Genomic DNA, 22,859 nt, shown 5'->3' on the forward strand with positions numbered 1-22,859 from the left:
TACGTTCAGAAACGATATTTTAAGCAGGCCCTGAATCATCCTGACAAACCGTGCAGAGGGACTTGCTGTATCAGAACTGACTACATGACCTGCTTTGTACTCTGCAACTCTTTAACTGTGCCTTTTATTCCGTATGTTGTTCTATATTTTTTTTTTACTTTTTCTCTCCGCACAACCCGAGGGATTCAGGGTCGAGAGGGTTTGGATAAATTTATTCAAACAAATTTCCAAAAGAACGTATGCAGAAGAAAATCTACTCAACCAACAGTACATGAGAGTGGCAATTTTTTTACAAAAATACTTTTTTTTTGCCCAATCACATTGGGCTAAATGATTATCACAACAGTTACAGAGAATATGATAATTTGACTAAACAGAACATGCTGAATCTCCTGTACATGCTATAAAAAAAATATTTACACTCATTCAACATGAATGCGCAAATTTTCACGACCATGAGCAAACTGTTAAACTGGTGATATTTTCACTGTCAATGTAAGATGGAAAGCTATCGGAAACAGTGATCCAATGGCCCAGTTGATGTTTTGTTCTTGTCAAAAAGGTTATAGTCTAAACCTATGCTTATACTCAAGGCTGTAGTAATGATTACGTTGTCCTGTAACGCGTCATTTTAGCGTCAGTTGTCTTTACGTGTGTAAATACAGAAGGGAAAATATTAGAAACGTCATCTTATAAGATGAAATTCAACACAACCTCAAGCTGAACGCGAAAAAAACGTGTTGGTAAAACATGGATTCTCACCATCCAACGCATTTGTCTTTTGCTTGAAAACAAGTAAACAAGAGGAGGTTCTACTACGGGTTGGATATGGTTTGCAAACCATATTTTGTTACATTTATGACAAAAATTAAGCAATAGGTCAAAAAAAAAAAACATTTGAAACGGTACATCAAAGTGTTATGCCATACCTTTTTATTTCCAAGTTACATTTTCCTTGCTCCAAGGCATATCTGTTATTGCTGCGTCTGCAGTTCGGCGTCATATATTCATCGTCCAGCAGTACATTAAGTGTTTTTTTAGCTTTCGCTCGTCCCTCACTGCTCTGCTGCCCTCACCACCCTTGCTTCCTCAAGTCTGTCAGTCTCTCTATGTTTTACTCTGTGATGTCGCCTGTTCCTACTCTTCCTCATTTCCTGGATGTGTTTCCATTTCCCGACTAATAGGCCTCTTCCTCGTGCTTTCGAAAGTCTCTTCTCCAACCAGAGGGAATCGCAATACTCCTCTAAAGAACTGATGGGGGAGTTCATGAGTCTCAGGTAGTCTTTATAACGTTGACGTGATTCCCCGATGTGCCGTAGCTCCATCAAGGGGTCGTCGCTAGGCTTCGGTCTTCCCTCCAGTTGTCCGTAAGTGACGGGCTGCAGCGTGACCCTTAAAAGAGTGTGGGTGAAGTGAGTGTGTTCCTGAGCAACACAGATATACACACCAGCATCGGAGGCGTGGAGGGTGCGAATTAGGAGGCCTCGATCGGTTTGGACGACACGATCGTCCGGCTTGGCCTGTAAGAAATGGAGAAAATAATTGTTTATTCAAATATAAACTTCGCTACAAGAGCGAGCGCATCGCGTGGAAAGTCGTAAAATGTTAAACGGCCTTTCTTGTTCATGAAACGGAATATTTTATGGGGACAAAAAAGGGATTTCATGAAAAAAAATTCAAGGAGAAATAAACCTAGAAATCCATTTTCCAAGCTGGATATGGCAAAATTAACTCATCCACATCCTTAACCTGCTTCCTTCAAGATATAATATTCCATATTTGTCAGGGCTTTGGCCTGGTTTGTGAATTTATGCATGAAAACTCCTGGTTTATGTGCGAAATAATGCATCACGCCAGGTTTCAAGGTAACCATGTGCTTACTTGACAAAAGTTACGAATGTGCTTGGAAATCTGCTGATCTGGGATGAGGTGCTGGTTTTTTTGGGTGTCTGGTTTCACTAACAAACACTTTGCTAGTGAAGACAACTAATTGTGATTTTTTTTTTTTTTTTTTCCTGAGTAACATGGTCATGAACCCTGAAACAGGAAACACACTAAATTGGGTGTGTTAAGTGACACCCACCATGTTGGCGGGAGGCTCATTTTGTGGTGTAGACAGATATTTAGAAGCTTGATGAGTGTTTGATCAATGACCACCTGCACAGTAAACGATCTAGCATGCCTGTGCGCACGTGTGACCACGTGGGAAAATGCACTTTGCCTAATAATATTGGTAAGATTTGACCAGTAACATAGTTCAGTGAGATTTGCAATAATGTATTGTTGGCACTGAATGGAATGCAACGTTTTAACAAACTGGCTAAAATATGTAATATGTAGTAATAATTGATCCTTATTAAAAAGTGATACGTTTAAAGGCTCAGGATTCAGACTAATAGAAACAACTTGTTTCCACTAGCGTTTGTTTGTACTTATGTAACAAGCTGATGACTAAAAATATAGACTTGTAAAAGGGTCTAATAGGTACGCTGTAAGCAGTAACTCTAAATGGTGTGCTGAATTTTATGGCGCTCTCTTTTCTATTAAGCATCCATCATGATTCACCGGGTGGCACGGCTGCTGTTGGGACTTAAAACAACACAGCTGTTGTCCGACAACAGAAAAGACCTCGAGAGTGTGTGTCCAAGCAAACGTGGGTGCTTCAAAAGCATACCACCCCCACCGTTGTTCACACACCGCGGGAATTGTAACCGATACAAAAGCTCGGGGTAAAAATCAGACACTGAATATTTGTGCGTGTATTAGCACTTCTATAACACTTGTTATATGAGTATATGTTACGTGAGTGTTATACGAGTAACGGCTTGTTGCTGTTTTTTCTGTCTGTGTCAAACTCTGACACTGATGATGTGTTGTCCAGCCAGATGCAGACCCAAAGACCCCACAGAGTCTGCGAACCTTGACCTTCATTCACATTTGACGGACTAGTCTGCCTTCTGTCATTTTTGCCTTCTGTCATTTTGCACACACACACAGCTCGAATGGCAAAACACAGTGCAAAATTCATATTCCTCTCATTAAAGTCTCTTTTCCCCTTTTTTCCATCCAGTCTGTGGGCAAATGTGACCAAAGTACAACGCCAGACGTGAAATCGCCCAGATGGTGGGACTCATTTTGTGTCTGAATATTTTTTTGGACACGGGCATTCATGATTAGCGATTAATCCAATAAGTTGTGACATAAAGATATTGCAATCGAATACACATAGTGAGTTATTTGGTGTGAAGTCCTGGTGTTTGTAAACAATTGTGCACGACGGTGGGGTTTCCAAATGACGGCTGGATTTCAATACTTCTTTTCGTAAGACCCGCTTTGTTTTAATGAACATGTGTGAATCATTTAGCGTCATCCATGCTTTTCTCATTATTAGTTATTGAGGTGAGCCAGCTCCAGGCTCTGGTAGGTAAATAGACCTCTCCGCACACACAAACACACACAGGGAAGCCTCTTCTACGCACATCGTGAATGGATGATTCTTACGAGGAGTTACAGCGAGTTTGTCGGTAATAGATCGATCCATGCTGTCTACATTAAGTGCTGAAAAAATGCGGGGAGAAACAAAATAACATGGGGAGCGGTCAAGGCGAATTGCGCAAATGCAAACACCGTGAGGACACGATGCGGAGTGAGCAAAAGGTACGAGGTGAGAGCGAAGAGTGAGGAGAGACAAAGGTCGACCTGATGAGGAGGCTGAAGAACTGAGGACGGGAGGAGATGACATACGGGGGGGAGCTGGAGGGGAGGAAAAAGTCCAGAGGTTAAAATGAAACAGACACTTCAAACAGAAAACACATGCCCAGATTGGGTGTTATTGCTCCATCCTGTTCAGGCCTGGTATTAACATGCTTCTTGAGTGATTCAATCACGAACGGACAACTATAAGTGCAGGTGTGAACACATCGATATCACGAGGAAACAACGACGACATTCAGAAGTGGTCTAACATTCTTCGAGTGAAATGCAAAAACCGCCTCCTGAACTGTGACCTTCTGTGTCAATAGTATATAATCATTGATTCAATAAATGTTGTTGTACGATATTGACATCCACACACAAAGTCCTCACTCGCTCACGTTAATAGCTGCTCCATCATCATATTTCCTTTCCACAACATGGTTTATCGTCGTCCCGAAAAAAGAGAAATCGGAACATACTGGCCTACTATGCTGTTAAACATCCATTGCAGGGGTCGGTAACCTTTTTGACTGGGAGAGCAATAAAAGCCAAATATTTCTTGATGTTTCATCGAGAGCCATATAGTATTTTAAACGCACAAAAAATGAAAAATGTCTTACTTTTAGTGCGACCTCTGGTGCTGCATGGAGTTGCTCGAAGTGCTGCTTTATATTTGACCGTTTCATCTATGCAATTTTATCATCGCATATTAGACGTACCGCAGATCCAAATGCAAATTCCTCTGTCCACGCAGCCTGGGATGCACGGTTATCATCGTTTTTTTTTTTCTTTTTTGACATCTTTTCCGTTACGAGGGTTGATGCAGATAAAGTAGTTGGCTATTTGATAAAATTAATTTCTCCACCTTTGAAGGACGGACGCCAATGGTTCCCAACCCGACCGACGGGTCTTCAAAACTAATTTCTTACTTTAAAATGTCACAGTATTATGAAGAAATCTTCTTCTTCTTTCGGTTTTTCCCTTCAGGGGTCGCCACAGCGAATCAACTTTCTCCATCTAACCCCTAAAATTATCATGAAGAAATATCACAAGTATTTTAAAATCGGTTCCAAACTGATTTTTTCTTTTTCAACTCAAAATTGTCTTGGAGCCACATGGCATCACCAGAAGAGCCATATATGGCTCGCGAGCCATAGGTCCCTGACCCCTGATCTATTGGTAGTAATTATATTATAAATACAGAGTAGAGGGTTTAGAGACGGCTATTTTTTCATTTTAATCAGCAACAAATACATGAGTCAGAACATGTATCGCTTTTCCCGATATATGGCAAAGGAATCAGGACCTAGTATCCGTTCCTGGTTCATAAAGATAATGTATGTAGTACATACCGAGTAAATCGGTGTGATTATTTGCATATTAAGTGTGGGATGACCTCTATTCATGGGTTTTCACTGGAGACACAGAGGTGAAATTAGGTTTGGTATGAAGGGACCATAGAAGAAGCAAGTCTACAGCAAACCTGAAGTTTTATGAGGCTGAATAATCTCAAACCTGGAACTATCTGGATTAACAGGAAGCAATTATTAGAATTAATCTACATTTTTCATCTAATTTGATTGGTTTGGAATGTTTCTATGCTCGTGTCACACGTGCCGACATTTGCGTTGCGCTGGAAAACACACAATCTACCATTCAGACCATGAGGTTTTTGACAACGCTCGCGATTTCGGTTTGTTATCCGAACAAACCGAGACAAGCGATCATAGGATATTAGATGTTGCGTCAAACGAAACAGATGCAAAAGGGTCCAAGGATAACAATTGGACTTTGTTTTATAGCTGCGGTCGTGCAGCCGACAAACACGCCGAGGTCAAAACCTAGACAGTAATTCTCTCAGACTGCAGTAGTTTCATATTGTATGGGTCAGTGAAGGTCATGTTAGTTTAGTCTGACATTAGACTCACATGACCTATCAATTACTTCGCCAATTAATCAAACAACGGAAAGTTTTAGGCATCGAGAGCTCTTGTTGCAAAAGGATCTGCCCGAGGTGTTTAACCACTGAGAATTTTCATTTCTTTAAAAATGACAGGGGAAAATATAGCATTTGTTGTAGAGAGTAGAGCATATTTAAGTTAGGACTCTATTTGTATTTCCATAAATCAAAAGGTCAAATTTCTTGTGAAATAATGTTTTCAGCAGCGATTTAACAAAGACGGAGTCTTAACGATAATCATACTGAATTAAATTCACCATTCGCAATAATTGATTAAATTGGTCAAATAACATTTCATTTATTTTGTATGAATTTAGGCTCACACAGGGACGGGAATATTCTCACAAAGTTAAACTTTCTATACTTCACATTATAATCATTTCAAGCATGAGATTAATCCACCCCTCTGTATTTTTTTTTTTTTTTTTTTAGCTTCTCAACAGACAGCCCAGCAATTCTGGGGGAGGAAAAATTCCGACATCCGGTCCTTTATCACTTTACTCGGAGTACAATAGGTCACATATCGTTGCATGCTTAGACGCACAAACACAAAAAATACCCCATTGTGTTAATTACCCCGAAACACATGGCTGTCCGTAGGGATCACTCTGTTGTGATTTTCGCTGCGGGGGATCGTAAAGTGACACACACATAAATACATATACGCATAAGCACACACGTACACACAAGCAAAACACGGGGCTTTCTGCTGCGAGGGCCCATAAAGGAAGGCATGGGGTTTGTGGCCCCTGCACCTGTCTGTGTGTTTATATTCACCCCTGGGAGAGAAGACAAGAGACTGGTTGAGGGAGTAAACAAAGGAAGTGGAAGCGGGGTAAGAGAAGAGGTGTTAGAGGTTTGACTGGTGAGCTAGTAACGGGTGGAAGCGGGTTAACCAGCTCGGATCGGGGAGGAAAGTGAGCGAGCAGCTTTCTTTTGTCCCGTTCGGTGGACGAGTGTCACCATCGCATGAGATTCCAGCGGTAAGTTGGAAAATGAAATATTCAAGATTTCTTCAATTGTGTCTAGACACCAGGAAACTCAGCGGTCGGCATACATTACATTACATTACATTACATTGCATTTGGCAGACGCTTTTATCCAAAGCGACTTAGAATAGAGGACATAGGGACTGCAAATACACTTGCAAATACACGATCCACAGGAAATATACAGAACAGTAAGCTTGGGTTAGTGAGTTGTTTTTTTTTTTTTTTGACAGAGACACACATACGTACACACACACACACACACTGCATAGCTCTGCATAGCATACTTTTCGAAAGATATTTTCTGCACACCACTGGCGAGAAGTGTGGTTTCTTATAAAAATGAGTTTAAAAGTAATCTCCCATGGTTTTAAGTCAGCATCCTTTTTTTTTTTCTTCAAAGACTAAACATTTCGTAAATCCACACCAACAAAGAGATATGATTTAATTCCGGGAACTCACGGGGTGCGTGCTACGTTCTTAGCTACGTACAAAACGGATCTGACATTAGGGGATTTCAGTATGCCATTAGCCGTGATTTGTGTGCGCACAATCGACGCTGTGTTAATAGATTCCCCCAGGACAGGCGAGACGAGCAGAAATGTTATTCGGGACACAAACACTGGCTCACGTGTTCGTGGCTCGGTCCTGAGTGTACGCCGGTCTTCATATCGTAATATCTCATAATGTACTCGTGTACACGTAAGAAGCAGATATATGCTGGGACGGTGAAACGTCCCTGTGACCTTCACCAACCCCCCCCAAAAAAAAAGCAAAAAGCATGTCCAACATGTTACCCTGGAGGAAAAAGAGTGAAGCGAAAGAAGATGGGGAAATTGTGTGTGTGTGTGTGTGTCTTCACATCGTGATGTTTAAATGAGCAAACTGCCTGACCTCTTCCCTGCGTTCCGACCCGGTTCGCTGAATGTACCACCGGATCTGAGCCTGTTGAGATTTGGGGATGCACTCGAGGAAAGTGGAGTTGTTCTGGATCCCAAAGACAACCTTCTCCTCTAATGGTCTCCCACCAAGACCTTTAGAGAACAACCATGTTATTAATATAGAGCCGAAAATGAAGAAATTCATCACAGCAACACACGATAACCTCAATATACCGTCTTCTGCATCCCAGCACTGGCTGGCAGGGTCTCCGTACTTAATGTCCTGCCTTCTTGCCCTCCTGGAAATAAAGAAACACGCAATGTTTAGTTAAATAATACTACATGTCCTATTACCCTTTTTGGTTTACAGGATATTAACATTTTCTTGGTATTTTCTTTTAATCTAGTGCCAAAACACAATAAGGGCAAAGCATGGGAATATAAAACTATTGTAATGATATATTAACATCATTTCTTTTATGGCCTGAAAAACTTTATGGTATCGGAATGTTAAATATTGACTGGGCTCAACCCCGAAAGGCGCACAAATTGATTTGGCATGATGCATTCAATGCGTTCTTTTTTTGTCCTGCAATCTTCTTTTTAGTAAAAAAAAATAGCGTTTCATTGCTCGACAGAGTCAGACAACACACGGGTCTGCAGCCTCTGATGCTACTTTATACGTAAAAGGTTTTACTGTCACGGGAAGAGAAAAAAAGAAAATTTCAACCGGTTGTATGTTTTGCGAGAGTCCAAATGTGGGAAGTGGGGTGCTTGACATTTACCTAGTATTAAAGTTTCAAAGCAGCCTTACATATGATTTAAGCGACCCCTCTTTGCTGGTAACTTCACGTACACGTATACGTTTCACTTGCCGACATGCACAACATCCATGCTTGCCCACAAAACCCAGAAGGAGTCCAAAAGTCATTCTCTCTCCATCAATCTATCATCTTCTATACAGTTCAACCATAGACTGTCACTCTTTACGTACAAAAATTGAATTATTGTTCTGGAAAATCTAGATTTAGATTTTTTTTTTTCGCCTAAGTAAAGGTGAGTGAGAAACATGTCCGAAAAAATGAATAGGTAAATAAATAACGGTCATGTTTTATTTTTTTTTTTTCTCAAGGTTTTCTTCAGTTGAAATTGATGCCACCTCCACTCAGCTTTTGTAAGTGATGGAACATCTGTTAGGTTACACTCACTGATACTTTGAAGATCAGCTTTCTAAAAGCCCCTGAGACCATTAGTGGAGCCACCATTTTTTTTTTTTTTTCTTAAAAAAACTTCAGCAGGCAGCATAACAGCATCCCCACTGGCCAGAAATGTCACGGTGACCCCGAACTCTAGGGTACAGATGTTGTCAAATCTAGATCACGGGTGGGCAAACTACGGCCCGCGGGCCACATCCGGCCCGCTGGTCTTTTTAAGCCGGCCTGCCAAAGATCGGGACAGAATTCATACTTGATGTGAATGATTGGATCAATGAATGCGGGAGCTCAAACAGGAGATTATTTCATTTTTGGAGCTACTTGAGAACACTTTTTCTGAGCTGAATGACACAGATTAGCTTCGTGATTTAGCCTTTGCTATGGACACACTGACACACACGAATGAGCTGGACGTGAAGCTACAAGGGAAAAACTGGTTTGTACATTAAATGCAGGCAAACGTCAGAGCCTTCAAAACCAAGCTGTTTTTATTTTCAAAGCAAATGTCAGACGAGTCTGATTCTTAAAAATGCTTTTTTTTTTTTTTTATACGTATCATATCCTGTGCTGACCCGACCCGTCTGTCAAATTTTAAAAGCCAATGCGGCCCCTGTGCCTTAAAGTGCGCAAACACAGGCGGAAACACAGACACACACACTTGCACAACCAACACTTTTGCATTCGAGGGCTAGAAACCCCATAAAAGTCTGCTGAAGAATAAAATTAAGAAAATACAGATTACGTTAAAACAATTTAAAATCAACTATAAAAAATATACAACTATGACTATGAATCCTAGAGGCTAATCCCACAATAAAGAACCAGCCTGAGGAAGTCTGGTCAACATAGCAGAGAAATATTTTTCCCTATTTTAATGAGTCTCGGGGTCTGTCATTTTCACAACAATAATAAAAAAGGTTGAGAGAGAGAAAGTTTGACGAGACTACTTCCCATACCGTTTATTTGCATAGGACTCTAAAAACAAATACCTCTTGGATGTCGGGATGTACCGCGAACATGTTTGCCCGTCCCATGCGCAGTAGGGATCTCGTGCCAGGCAGCATTCGGCACAAGCTTGTCCGTATAGATGACATCGGCTGAGTGAAACTTGGGCGAGGCCTTCACGCGAACCCACGTAGAGTTGTTGCTGCAGTGAGACGTAAAACACTGCTGTAAGTGATTTAAACACATTTTAAGTTCAGTATTTATCTGTTTATTTAAGAAGCAAATAAAGAAGTCAAAAATGTAAGGTTAAACTGCTCATACGATGCTATATTTAATGTAAAAACAGACATTTGGTGTCTCTCGGCACAGGGATTGTATGAAATTTTGTCCGCTAATGGCGTTTGGTATTGATAAACCACATTGCGACTGTTTGTTATTATCAGTGTATTTTTAAGCATGCTGGTAATAACGCATTTCAAGTTCACTATTTATCTATTTTTTTTCTACAAATAATGATAACAGTAATAAAAAAATCTCAAGATATAATGTAAAACTGCACAAAAAAATATATATATTGAATGTAAAAAGTTCCTCGGGTCCCTCTCTGCAGGGGGAATGCATGGAGTTTGTCTTGCTAATGATGTCTTGCATTTATAAACCACATTCTGACTGTTTATGATCAACAGTCCATTTGTAAAAGGTGTTTGTAATTACTCTTTGGCATCAAATAATAACCATACAGTTCTTTTTTGAATAGGTGTGAAAGCATTAAAACAATGGCTCATTTAAATTCTTTTACGCCGCATGAAACAAAACACAATAACTTCAGAATTTCTCAGCATTAGGAATTTTCCTTTTGCTTTAAAAAAGTTCGGATCTGCTCTAACTCGTCTGAGGGTATTTTAGATTCCTACACAGATCTTTCACCTTGTAGAAACAGAGGATAAGCATTCACACGCGAACACACACACCTTCGGTTTACGTACATCCACACACGGCACGCAGGTTAAATGCTGATGGGAATTAATGTAAACCGTGATGCAAATTGAAATGTGTACCGACAACCCCGACTCTTAGATAATGAGGCAGAAGTGTCGAAAGTGCGCGGCAGATGTTTGGAAAGCCCGCAGAGGAAAGAGACAAAATGAGCAGAGCAAGTCATAACATCCGGGATCAAAATCCCAGGATCATTAAGGTTTAGGAGGAAACCTTTTTTTTTTTTTCTGTCTGTACAAGACATATAGAAATGGCCCTCTTTTCTGGAAGCCTCATACACATACATCCACTTTTAAGCAAAGTCATGTGTCTCAGTATATATTTGGTATATATATATAAGAAGCCTCATCCTTTTTCTAAGTATCGCCACAATCCAGCTAATGTGGGTTTAGTTTCAGCAGGAGGCAGAAAAAACTGCAAAGAGGAATAAAAAAAAAAAGAAGATAGCGAATGATGAGAAGATCACACCTGTTTAGAAGATAACTCCATACTGAGAATGGGAGTGGGAACCTGAAACAGACGCACAAACAATATTTGCCATCTTGAAAACTTTTCTTGAATACTCTACCAGTCAGTTATATTGAAAAAAAGCGCTAAAAAAGGGGTTATAATTGATCTTTGACTGTGGCGCCATCATCGTCTGCACTGTTTGAGGATTTGTCAGTCAAACCTGGAACACTTGAAGTTCTTCAAGTACCACTTCCTCTGTTGACCAGTTGTCTTGCGTGATGCTCACCACCTTCAAAACTGTTCCAGCATCTTCAGTGCGACAAATAAATGGGAAGAGTCAGTGAAAAATGAATCACATCTGTGAGGTTCAAGTATTATTTTCATCTGACGAGCAGTGACGCCCTTCAGGACAGATGTGTAGATTCTTGTCTTAAGTTCAACAACAGACCACTTTTTAATCTCCATATGCTCATTTTGTGTTGAATGATCACGACGCTTTAAGAAATATGTCAATAACAAAAAATAAAAAAAGTAAAAATTGCTCAAAATTATAAAAACAGTATTGGATTTAGGTTGAAAATGACATCTGCTAATTCTATTATATGAGAGAAGACAAACAGTGCCCTCTGGAGGACAGATGGGCGGAGGGGATGCTGACCTGTTCCCAGGAAAAAGACTTCGTACTGTCCATCCTCTGCTGAAACTCTGTCCACCACGATCTGGGTCAGGGTGTAGTCCACGTGAACACGTGTGAACACGGGCCGCCCGGTCAGCGGGTAGACGGAGCGATGCATCAGCGGGTGAAAGCGAATGAAACTGATAACCTCGTCTGGGAAATCTTTGGTGGTCTTGATCCTGGGATCATATGTTTTGCTGGGACACTAGAGCACAGGGCGATATTATTAATATTAATATTTTATTGTTGATATTAATATTACTCACATGAACAGTCACACTTCTTGATTATTCAATTTCCTTGGAATAAAAGAAACTGTTCAAAGATCTTTTTTGTGACCTCATTTTGGTGCATAGTGCCCTCTAGTGGTCATAGAAAGTATTGCACCCATCTGTGCATATCTGAAATGTGCAATGTTTTGGGCTTTCCTTTTTAATGTATTTATATCTATATTTTGTCCATTGATTACTTCTCTGCTTATCCCTAGAGCCCCTTGACGTGTAAAACTACAATTATTAACGTGTAAAGTGACGACACATCAAGACGAGCCTTGGAAATATGTGACAGCCTTTGTAGAATTTCATTATCAATTCCATCAGCGTACTCATTGTTTTAGTGAATTTGTGAAAAATAGAATGATTTTTTTGGCAAGGAGTGACTCAACACTGCCGTTTGCGTTGCGCACCACGCACCGTTCCAGGACGAGGATATGGTATTCTTCCTTCATATTCCACCCATCGGTGATCCGGACCCTCTTTGTGTGCATAAGGTCCATTGAAGGCGGCCCTTATGTCTGCCATGCTGTACACACACACAGCTGAGCCACGCAAAATAGAGCTGAAGAAAAAGTGCAATCAAAAGATCAAAGTTAAGATGATTGGAAAAAAGTGTGTGTGTGTGTGTGTGTGTCGGGAGTGACACAGGAGTTGTGATTCCCTACCTGGACGTGGTGAAAACTGCATATATAATGGGATTTTTGGCATCTCTGGTCTCAAGCATAAAAATATCCTCTGCAAAAAAGGTAATATCAGGCAATTTTTAGGTATTTAACCTCTTTTTTTCTTATCTTATCCAAAGTCAGTGAGCCAGTAGTGCTTTATTGAATCGAAACACTTACGAAGCTCGTCAAAGTGTGTGTCCACTCCGTCTGGACCGGGAATGGAGCACACAAGCCTGGCTTTGAGGAAAGTGGTCCACTTGTTGGTCAAACTCCTCAGCCCGCCCACGTCATTCTGAAACACAACCGCAAACGCCGTCACTAAACCGCAGGCAGCTGCACTACCGGGCCAAAAGGGCGACCACATCAATGAGACACACTTTACACTAAACTTAAATCTTTGTCGTGCATGACGTCGAGAGACAACACACACAGGGAGGCGGGAGGGGCTCCTATTTCCTGCGCTAATTAGGAAAATAAACAGGTGCACGATATTCCACTTGCATTTAACCTGCACCATGGAGACGTGCTTGTTAGTTTAATGGCCGGAGTAAATGAGAAGACAAAAGGAGAGAGATTAAGAGGGAGAGAAGGGGGTAAGACATTAAATAAGGGGGAGAATTCAAGGACAGCGTGCTGGGAGACAGTACAAAAATGAAAGAGGCAGCTGAGTCATAAAGCGAGCTTTATCTCGGCTTATGAATGGCGAGCTCAAGTATCACCCTTTCATGAAGCCGTGGAATGAGTCGTCTCTTATAGCTCTTTGCGATGCATAGAAACCATCCCCATTTATCTCGGACGGTGCACTAACTAGGCGGCGCCGTGTGGATCAGCGCGCATAGACGCCCGCTTGTGATCGACAGGCCGAAGGATAAAAGTAAGCGCTTGATGAATGTGTTTTACAATTGTGATAATTCTCTTACGTGCACGTGCTCTCACGCACCCTGGGTAGAATGAATGGCAGAGGAAAAATGGAGAAAGCAAGTCAGACAGTGGAGACGGGGAAAAAAAAAGCGGAGTGAAATCCAAATGAGGCATCTTCCTCCAGGCTGCTTAAGAGCTAACTCTCAAAACATAAACACACTAAATGGTTTTCTCTAAGAACGTGGCACTAGACCTTCAGAATACTGCGTGGGCGAGCCCTGTATGAAACTATTAGCAGTGCGCTATACGGCATAAAACATCCCCAAACAAGAATATGTGTCACCTTGGCCTTAGTCAGCCTTGCAATGACCAGTAATCATCGGGACTATTGCACTGAAAACCTGTCAAACAGAATTCAATGGCCACTGGGACGTGATGATTTGTAGCGTGATTTTATAGCTTGGCAGATAGAAAGCTAATATTACCCTAAATTACCTCATCGGAGAATGCACAGTGTGGCAGTGTGCACGCGGCGATACAGTTTGCAAACATTTAATTATTGCTCCTGTAGAGAATAACAGCACCTGCCAACAGCGACTTTAGGCTTATCACGTCTTAAAAATGATAATCCCCTATTCGTCTTGCTCATTCAAAGCGAAAAGCTCATTCTAAATACATCTTTGTTGTATATTTGCTGGCAACATGCAGTTCCTGGGGAGAAAGAAAATAATGACATTATTATGGTGAGAATATCTTTCAGCTGAATCAACATTTCCAGCTGTCTCTCTTTGAATGCCTTGTCAGAGAAGCACAAAGGATTTAAAAGCGTGATTTACTTCCCGACGCAGCGGAATGGAGTCATTCTTTCAGTGGACTACACAAGAGGAATATGTGAGGAAAGCCTCCTTCTAGTTGACATAAAACTGCAGTTGCAGTGGTCTCACAGAAATTCTTATCTAATCAGATGACAGCAACAGTTATGACTCCCTCCAACCCTCCTGCAAGAGGTTTGCACTCCTACTGTATTTCTCTCCCAGGCCCTATATGTCTCAGCTACTATTTAACTTTCATTTATCATTTAATTACAAGCTGAAGAATAAAAACACAACGTAGCATTTCACATTAGTCATTTCTGAACTTGTACCCCCTCTGCCTGAGCAACGGCCCGTCTCACACACACACACACACACACAAACTCCCAGCGCCAACGCCTGTGTGATCTCACCTTGCAAATGCGAGCCACTCTGGACAGGATGCTCTTGTCGTTGCCTTCCCACGACACCTCGCGGAAGAAAAAGTATATCTTGTCGTCGTCCGGGTTGTAGGTGTCTGGGATGGGATGAGCGTAAATAAATCTGGCCTCTAAAATGAAAAAAAAAAAAGAGAGTACAATTCAGTATGGTTTACTCCTCTATAATTCCCCATTGGTGTGGCTGTATCTATTATAAGCTTAAATTTACAAGAGATAATTCCTTAATTGTAGCACTCGGGTTTAAACTGTATATTTAAGCATGCTGACAGCTACGTGCAGATATTCCACGAAAAAAGATCCGTCCACATCCGTCTTATTTTTCCCCATGTGAATATCCGATTCTTTACATGCCTAAGATTCCGGCGCCATGAACTGTTTGAAGCTGTGCAGGTATCATAAAGTGTGCACGTTCAAAATCTTTATTCTTGTTAATCTAATTTTCCAATTCATCGATGACCTTTTAACTTTTAACAGAACTTGGAGGAGGAAATGTGTCTTTTATTTGGTAACGCTGCCAAAGTAGAGTAGATTCCGTTACTATTTCTGATATACAAGTTGTAAGAATGAGAATGTCTTCCAGACGTTATTATACAAATGTCTAATTCACCACAGGTAATTTTGCAATTCCAGATATAATGATATAAAATGTTTCATCAATCAAAAAGTACAGTACATCGTATGATGACAAAAGTCAATTTATGACAGAAAGAATCCTGGCTGTGGAGCAACATCAGCATCTGCTAATATGATGCAATTCAGTTCAATATAATGTTGTTTTGGCTTTTTTTTTTTTTTCTTTTTTTTTTTTGGTATTGATTCCCGTGTTGGACCCATGCAGGGACACCCCCTGCCTGAGCCATTTCACAACTGAACAGAAAGAATAGAGAAAGAAATTGTCTAATGATTCCAGGCTTGGGAATTCTTGCATAATAGAGCTTTGGGGTAACGGGGCAAAAACAGAACAAAAATAAACCGTGCATTATGAATAACTGAAAAGAAATATGTGAGGAAAGAAAGGCTGTACAATGTTAGGTCGAGTAGGAAACACTATGTTTTGTGAATTAGAATAATGTCGACTGCTGTCAGAGATAACCTTCATATGTCTGCTTTCCACTCTCCATCTCGCTAATGCAGCTGCTTCACAGGGTTGAATCATTTGAACTGATGGGGAGAAAACAGCTCCCACCAACCCGACCCAGGGGTTACAGAAGGAAAAACAACCAGCGATACGGACAAAAATCTTAAGATGTGGATAACATAATATTCTAATAACTCTTGTAAATGAGACTACACAAAATAAACATATGACCAGATTTTGATAGTTCTGTTAACTAACACAAATGAAAGGCATTTTGTATTTTCTCATTTGTCACGGTGAGGTAATTACTGCCGTCCCGTAGTTCTGTGTTTTTTTTAGCAACAAGAGAAGCGGTAACAGTAACATTTTCTTTCTTCCTTTCCTTTTTTTGCGTAAATCTCTCACAATATTATCGTACAAAACAGCCTTAGTTCTGACGATGATTTGTTTGGATGGAAGAAATGATGAACTCCATTGCATCGGTAACCTTTTAGACACGTTGGCTTCATGACTAACATGAGCAATATATCATCATATAAAATAACCTTAGGATATACAGGACTGTCTCAGAAAATTAGAATATTGTGATAAAGGTCTTATCTTCTGTAATGCAATAACAAAAACAAAAATGTCATACGTTCTGGATTCATTATAAATCAACTGAAATATGGCAAGCCTTTAATTATTTTAATATTGCTGATTATGGCTTACATCTTAAGAAAACTCAAAAATCATATCTTAAAATATTAGAATATCATGAAAAAGTAATTTTTGTTTTTTTAAATGCATAACAGAAGATAAAGAACTTTATCACAATATTCTAATTTCTGAGACAGTCCTGTACATACAGCATCCTTTCCTGTGTTATTTTTATTCCACTGTTTTGTCTTAAAACACACCATATATGTATATATATATATATATATATATATATATATATATATATATATACACTTTATCAAAAAATTCTAATTTTCTGAGACAGTCCTGTATAGACTTAGTTACCTGGTGTGCTGACGTGTATTTTTAATTCCTATACGCAATTTCATGTATTTTTGTACCGACTTAACAAAGGCGAAATCCTAACTGAAACAGGATTCTTTAACACTGAAAAGGGAGACACGGCAGAACCCTTCCCAGCTGCTGCTCTGCCAGACGAACATTAAGATTTTCTCACAGTGACATCATTGGACAAATCAATTTAATAAGAGCAGCTGTGCTTTTTTTTTTTTCCATCTTTATTTACATGTCAGATGCTCTGGCAGAGTTAAACTTAGAAATGACAGAATAGCTTGGCCTCGGTCCAGAGCGAACGTGGTGTTCCACGTTCACAAGTGTGACTCCTATCGTCTGTGAGAGACGGCCAAGATTTGTCCGAAATCTTCAGAGGAATTCTTGTTGCCGACCAATTTGTCAACATCGCAGCGAACAGGGAAGGGTTTCGTAGCTGATTTACAAGTGGAAGTCGGTACTTTGAGCCTGATATTAGGCAACTTCTTTGATCGAGAAGTTGGAGGATTTCAGGTACTTGGGGGCCAACAGTCCAGAGCGACGGAGAGTGTGGAAAAGAGCTGAAGAGACGGAGCCAAGCAGGTTGGAATGGGTGGAGAAAAGTGTCAGGGGTACGAAGAGATAGAAGACTATCAGCCAGAGATGCTGTATGGACTAGAAAAAGTAACAATGACCAAAAGACAGCAGGCAGAACTGGAGGTTGCAGAGATGAAGATGCTAAGGTTCTCTTTGGGAGTGACCAGGAGGGATAGGATCAGGAATGAGTCTTTCAGAGGAACAGCACATGTTAGATGTTTTGGAGAGAAGGTCAGAGACGCCAGACTGAGATGGTTCAGTCATGCACAGAAGAGGGATCGTGAATTATTGGTAAATGGATGCTGGAATTGGAGCTGCCAAGTGGGAGGCCTAAAGGAAGACCAAAGAGAAGATTTATGGACGTAGTGAGAGAAGATATGAAGGTAGTTGGTGTGAGAGAGGAGGATACAGGGAAAAAGGGTCAGATGGAGAAGGTTGATTCGCTATGGCGACCCCTGAAGGGAAAAACCAAAAGGAGAAGAAGAAGAAGAATGAGGCAAATTCTTACAGTTCCTTGAATTCAGATGGAAAAGTGTCGTCTTTAGTTGAATAAAATGCAAACACTGGAAAAGAGCGGTGGGGAAAAGTGGACCGAAAGTTACGAACAGCATGTTGCCGTCAGCGGCCCGCCACCAACATCGGGTCAAATCCGACCGCTGGGTCGACCGCCTAAGAGATTTTCCCTAACTGGAGCAGTAAAGTGCATGACTGCTAACACACTCAACAGAAGGTCATTGTTACTCCGGTGAGAGCGGAACCATCTTCCTAGAGAAACACTCAGAAATCATGTGCTCGATCAACACATCCTGAACACGCAGTGAGGAAGGGGAGCGAGAAATATATGTAATTACTCCAAACATCCCTGGAGTTGTGAAATGTGGACACCATGTGTAAGGATTTAGATCCTGGTGAAAACTGTTGAAAAACAACACTATGAAACACTCGGGACCGAAGATGCACGCAGAGAGGGGACTGCTTGTGCAGAGATGACTATACATCCCCATGAGTGTGTTTGTGTGTGTGGTTGTGTGATTAACACTGTGAACTTTGTGGTCCACTGTAAATTCCCAAGGAGGTGCGGTCCCCGCTCTGCTACGGCATTCATATAAAAGTTTCGGCGAAATGAATACACGGGCTGTTTCCTCAGCGCTGGAATGCCAATAACCATCCCGCGGCCACAGAGAGACTCTTTGTATCGTTGAAGTGGTCGGACGTTCGGAGAAAAGCAATAACGGAGTTCGAATGCACCCGGCATGTTAACACGGATCTGTGTTACCGTTGATCCAGTAGTCTTCGGAGACATCGGTGCGGATGTAGTGCTGGTCCGGCGGAGGGCCGAGGGAGCGTGTGAATGTTGTGTCTTTGCCCAGGAAGTCCGAAGCAGTTCCGACATACAGGTACTGGTCTGGACCGGATTCATGGACCGGATTTAAAAAAAAAAAAAATCAGGCAATAGGAGTGTGTTTTACTTCTTCTGGTGCTCTCAATGCTTTCAATACGATTAGAAGTTCCAAGTTTACCTATAAGATCATGACATTTTTGGCAATTTGGTGGATTCGATGGATCTCATTAACCTTCCGTCCCACTTTTTTAGCTCACATTTTTCACTGAGTGAGTAACAATAACAGTGAATATTGCTTCAAATGCTTCTTATTTGATGTTCAGGGACAAGACAAAATTTGTGGGTTTATTTTGCTTTCTGCCGTAAACCCCTCAGTGAGTCAAAAAATGACTTGTGATCGATACGCCCTCTCACGCAAACATCTTGAACGCTTTATGTCCAATCGTGGGTGTCGAACTGAACTCCCACAAACCATTGTTTTGATTTTTTGAGGTTTATTTGGTGGATATTATCCAAAATGGTCTTGTCATCAGACTGGTTTATATCATTTTGAGACTATGCAACAAACATATGAAACACACTCGCAGCCAAAGAACAGTCTGAGAAATATCCTCTTGCATCTTTTTCTTGATGGATTAAGTTTGAGCAATGAGTTTGAAACAAAACATAGATCAAAATTCAGCTAAAGACCTAGTATGACACATGAAACAAAAACATAGTTGCTCAGAAGGGAAACAGGGCTGTGCAGCAATAACACCCCAAGGGCACGATAGAGGTCTGCAAGTGGAGAATGTGTTAGCCAATCTTACCTGAGAGGACAGAGGTGAATGGCTGTGTTGAATCAAAAGGACATTTCAATCTACCAGACTCAACTGTATTTGGCAGCAGCTGGAATACACCATCCTGAAAAAGAAAGACGGGATAATATCGTGTCGTTTTGGGCACGTACCGTTTTCCCCCCCTTAATTGTTCCCGCTAACTACTGTACCTGTCGATGACCCGTGATTTCTATGAAAGCACAGTTGGGATGGAAGGCTCCGGTCCCGCAGGCATAGACATGCGTTTGATTATAGTTGTGGAGGACCCGGACAAAGTTCGCACATTCCAACTGGGAAAAGAGTAAAAAAAAAAAAAAAAGACAGGATGAACAGGAATGATTAAACCACAAACAACGGCATATATCACAATACATATCGGCCAACAGATAATAATGGGGTTGCAATGTCAGTAAACGTGTATTCAGAAACACTTACATTATTTTTGCCCGCCAGTTTGCACATGTCTACATGGTCACGGGGAGCGGGCCAGTGAATCTAATAACACATAAATGTAATATTTCAAACAGTTTAGAGCAGATTCTTGAGATTTTATTGTTCAGTACTCATACTTGATATATGTCTGATTGCACTGGGTCCCTTGAGTTGCGCCTGTAACGCTAAAAACAAAAAAAAAGGGGGGGGGGACTAAGCCAGGGCCTCTTAGCTCTGGTGGAATTCAAACCAACCGTATCATTCGATGAAATGTAAATACTTTTCCCATCAGCGTCCCCCATTTGTATTTCTGCGTCATATTCTTATTTTGGGTACTTTCCATACATAGAAAATGATCAGGGATTAATAAACAACTTGGTATTAACACCTCCAGATGCTGCTTGTTGAGAAGTTACGCAAAATATACAGTTTCCCTTCAATGTACCCCGTCAAGTTCACACATGTGTTATAACAGGCTTAGGCGCTTAGCGTGTTACCTCCCCTAAATCCCACCAAGCAGAGCCATCGCCAAACTTATTCATGGTTCAAGAGAGCCTGAATACGCATGCAAACACATACACCTTTGCTAATATTAAACCCTCTCATGATACCAAATCATGCACGCTGCTGTAGAATCCATACATAGTACCGTTATAACATGACGAGATGACTGAGTGCAGTCATTGTTGCAGTCAGTGCTTGGTTTAGGGAGTGAAGCATCAGAAATGAAGACACAAAATTGAAGACTGTAATAAAAATGTTAAGGACGTTTCAACTACCAATAGGGGAAAAACACCTGCGTTGCCTGTTAGCAGCTGTGTTTTAGCGTCTGCAGGGACTTTCATTAACTGAAAATACAACAAGTTTGTGTCTCTGGATCAAATTCGCTGACAAAAACCGGACTCAAATCCCCCAAAAGAATGAGGAGTCAATGCCTATCTTCCACGCATCAGTATCGGTGCCGGGAGGGCGTCGGGGCAACAGAAAGGCAACAGTTTGAAAGCAAGTCTAGGAGTTAAAACATCCAGATAAAGATCAAATAAACACACCGTCGTCCAACTTGCAGGTCAACCTCAGCTGCATAAACACACACTCACGTCTACAAACTTTAACATATGACACCCCAGCAAATGCATCGGTGTGTTGTTGTGTATGTGAGCATGGGCAATGTTATTGGGGAAATGTCCGATCGGGTGTCCAGGCAAACACCGCTATCACACCCATCACTAGATAAACAGTTTCAGAACATTGTTGACAGAAAGGCAAGGCGTACCCTCAAACGTCACGTGGCTTAGAAAAATAATTGAGAAAAATAAACCTCGGTTTCACTGCGCCTTCTCGCAAATCATCGTTATAGATTCCTGAAGTGTGGTTAGGAGACGGTTTAATGATGGGCTGCTTGGATTCAACTGTGGATGTTTTACATTGTCTGAAGCGAAACCAGCGTTTAAATGTATGCAAATTCTAAACGTTCCTGTGCACGAAGACACCGCACATCTTTTGCAACTTGAACTCCCGCCAGCACTATCCGTCATCCAGAGGCCGCAGAGACTCTTAAATCATCTGTAAACACTTTGACGTGCTCCTAAACAACCTGTCAACGTACGTGAATGTTTCGCCTCATTCTATATGCTAATTTTGCTTCCACGCCCGAGTACCTTTCTGGGACCTCTGACCAGATTGTCAGGGTCAAGCAGGTAGATGTGATCCCTGGCTCCCAAGAGAAGACGACCTCTCTCCTCGTCCAGCAGCAGTGAGTGGGAGAGAAGGCCGTCGGGGGGGCCCATAAAAAAGGATACGCTGCCAGCTTGTTGCAGTTCTGGTTTGGGGAGAGAAAGACAGATACACAGACAGGGAGAGATTAATTATTTACTTACTGGTGCGAGCTTATTATCGCAGCAGGATTATACTGTCTCTGCTTGTAATCTTTCTGTGCCATTCACCCATACTAAAATTGTTAAACAAGCGCTGGATTTTCTCTACTGGGGGTGTATCTGCTTGAAATGAAAATTTCTAATCCTCTGTGGGTTCGTAAAACGAAGCCAAATATATACATGTAGAAACACAGATTGCGAAAACAACATTGCACCTTTCTGGATCTCTCATTGTTGTACGCAGATTTTTAATCAACCGCCAAGACGTATCAGTGAGGCAAGTTGTTCAAGGCGGATGGGGATACACTCGATGATGATGACCGAGTTTAAGCATAAACGTTAGCTCAAACTGTCACATAACTACTTTTGCGTGGTACCTTTTGCCTGATCCATTACATTACAGACATTTGGCAGTGGTTTTATCCAAAGCGACTTAAAAAAAGTGCAATTCAGTCACCGAAGATCCGAAGAACCGGTCGTCGGAAGTCCGAAGTGACCCCTCTACCAAAAAGCCATCTTTTTCTGGGGGGAGGTCGGAGGCTAAGTGCAATTCGTGGGTTAGTGCTTGGTAAAGAGGTATGTTTTCAGCGTTGGACGCCACGTTGAAATTGCGTTGCGTTGATTCCAATTTATAGACGTATACGACATTAAAATTCCAAAAAAATACTACATCTCACGCAAGCTGTTAATGACAGTCGGCCTTCCAACTTTCAAGGTTCATCATGAGCTGTGTTTTCCGGGAGCTGAATATTGACCACCATCTCAATGCGGCGGCGTGTCCTTGGGCGCCTTGATCCGAGGAAATCTCTCCTATCATCAGTCGCTGTTCAGAGCACCAGTAAAGCAGCAAGCCTTGAATAAATACTAG

General features: G+C 41.3%; 1 protein-coding gene across 1 annotated transcript in view; it reads right to left on the minus strand.

Moving 5' to 3' along the window:
• Window positions 1–216: 216 nt before the first annotated feature.
• Window positions 217–22,859, minus strand: part of sema3d (sema domain, immunoglobulin domain (Ig), short basic domain, secreted, (semaphorin) 3D) — a 33,611-nt gene continuing 10,968 nt past the window's right edge. Inside the window, exons 3-18 of the mRNA XM_086162998.1 lie at window positions 21,776–21,936; window positions 20,121–20,180; window positions 19,856–19,975; window positions 19,677–19,770; window positions 18,802–18,930; window positions 14,834–14,970; window positions 12,925–13,039; window positions 12,748–12,817; window positions 12,500–12,644; window positions 11,790–12,012; window positions 11,352–11,440; window positions 11,150–11,191; window positions 9,730–9,887; window positions 7,761–7,825; window positions 7,540–7,679; window positions 217–1,520 (exon numbers count right to left, since the gene is read on the minus strand). Coding sequence (XP_086019124.1) covers window positions 1,056–1,520; window positions 7,540–7,679; window positions 7,761–7,825; window positions 9,730–9,887; window positions 11,150–11,191; window positions 11,352–11,440; window positions 11,790–12,012; window positions 12,500–12,644; window positions 12,748–12,817; window positions 12,925–13,039; window positions 14,834–14,970; window positions 18,802–18,930; window positions 19,677–19,770; window positions 19,856–19,975; window positions 20,121–20,180; window positions 21,776–21,936 — 2,213 coding nt within the window. The 3' untranslated portion in view covers window positions 217–1,055. The remainder of the gene's footprint in view (window positions 1,521–7,539; window positions 7,680–7,760; window positions 7,826–9,729; window positions 9,888–11,149; window positions 11,192–11,351; window positions 11,441–11,789; window positions 12,013–12,499; window positions 12,645–12,747; window positions 12,818–12,924; window positions 13,040–14,833; window positions 14,971–18,801; window positions 18,931–19,676; window positions 19,771–19,855; window positions 19,976–20,120; window positions 20,181–21,775; window positions 21,937–22,859) is intronic.

Source organism: Fistularia commersonii, chromosome 17 (assembly GCF_037954325.1).
Source record: "Fistularia commersonii isolate RoL2024-O1a breed Wild chromosome 17, RoL_Fcom_v1.0, whole genome shotgun sequence".
Lineage (NCBI taxonomy): Eukaryota > Metazoa > Chordata > Actinopteri > Syngnathiformes > Fistulariidae > Fistularia > Fistularia commersonii.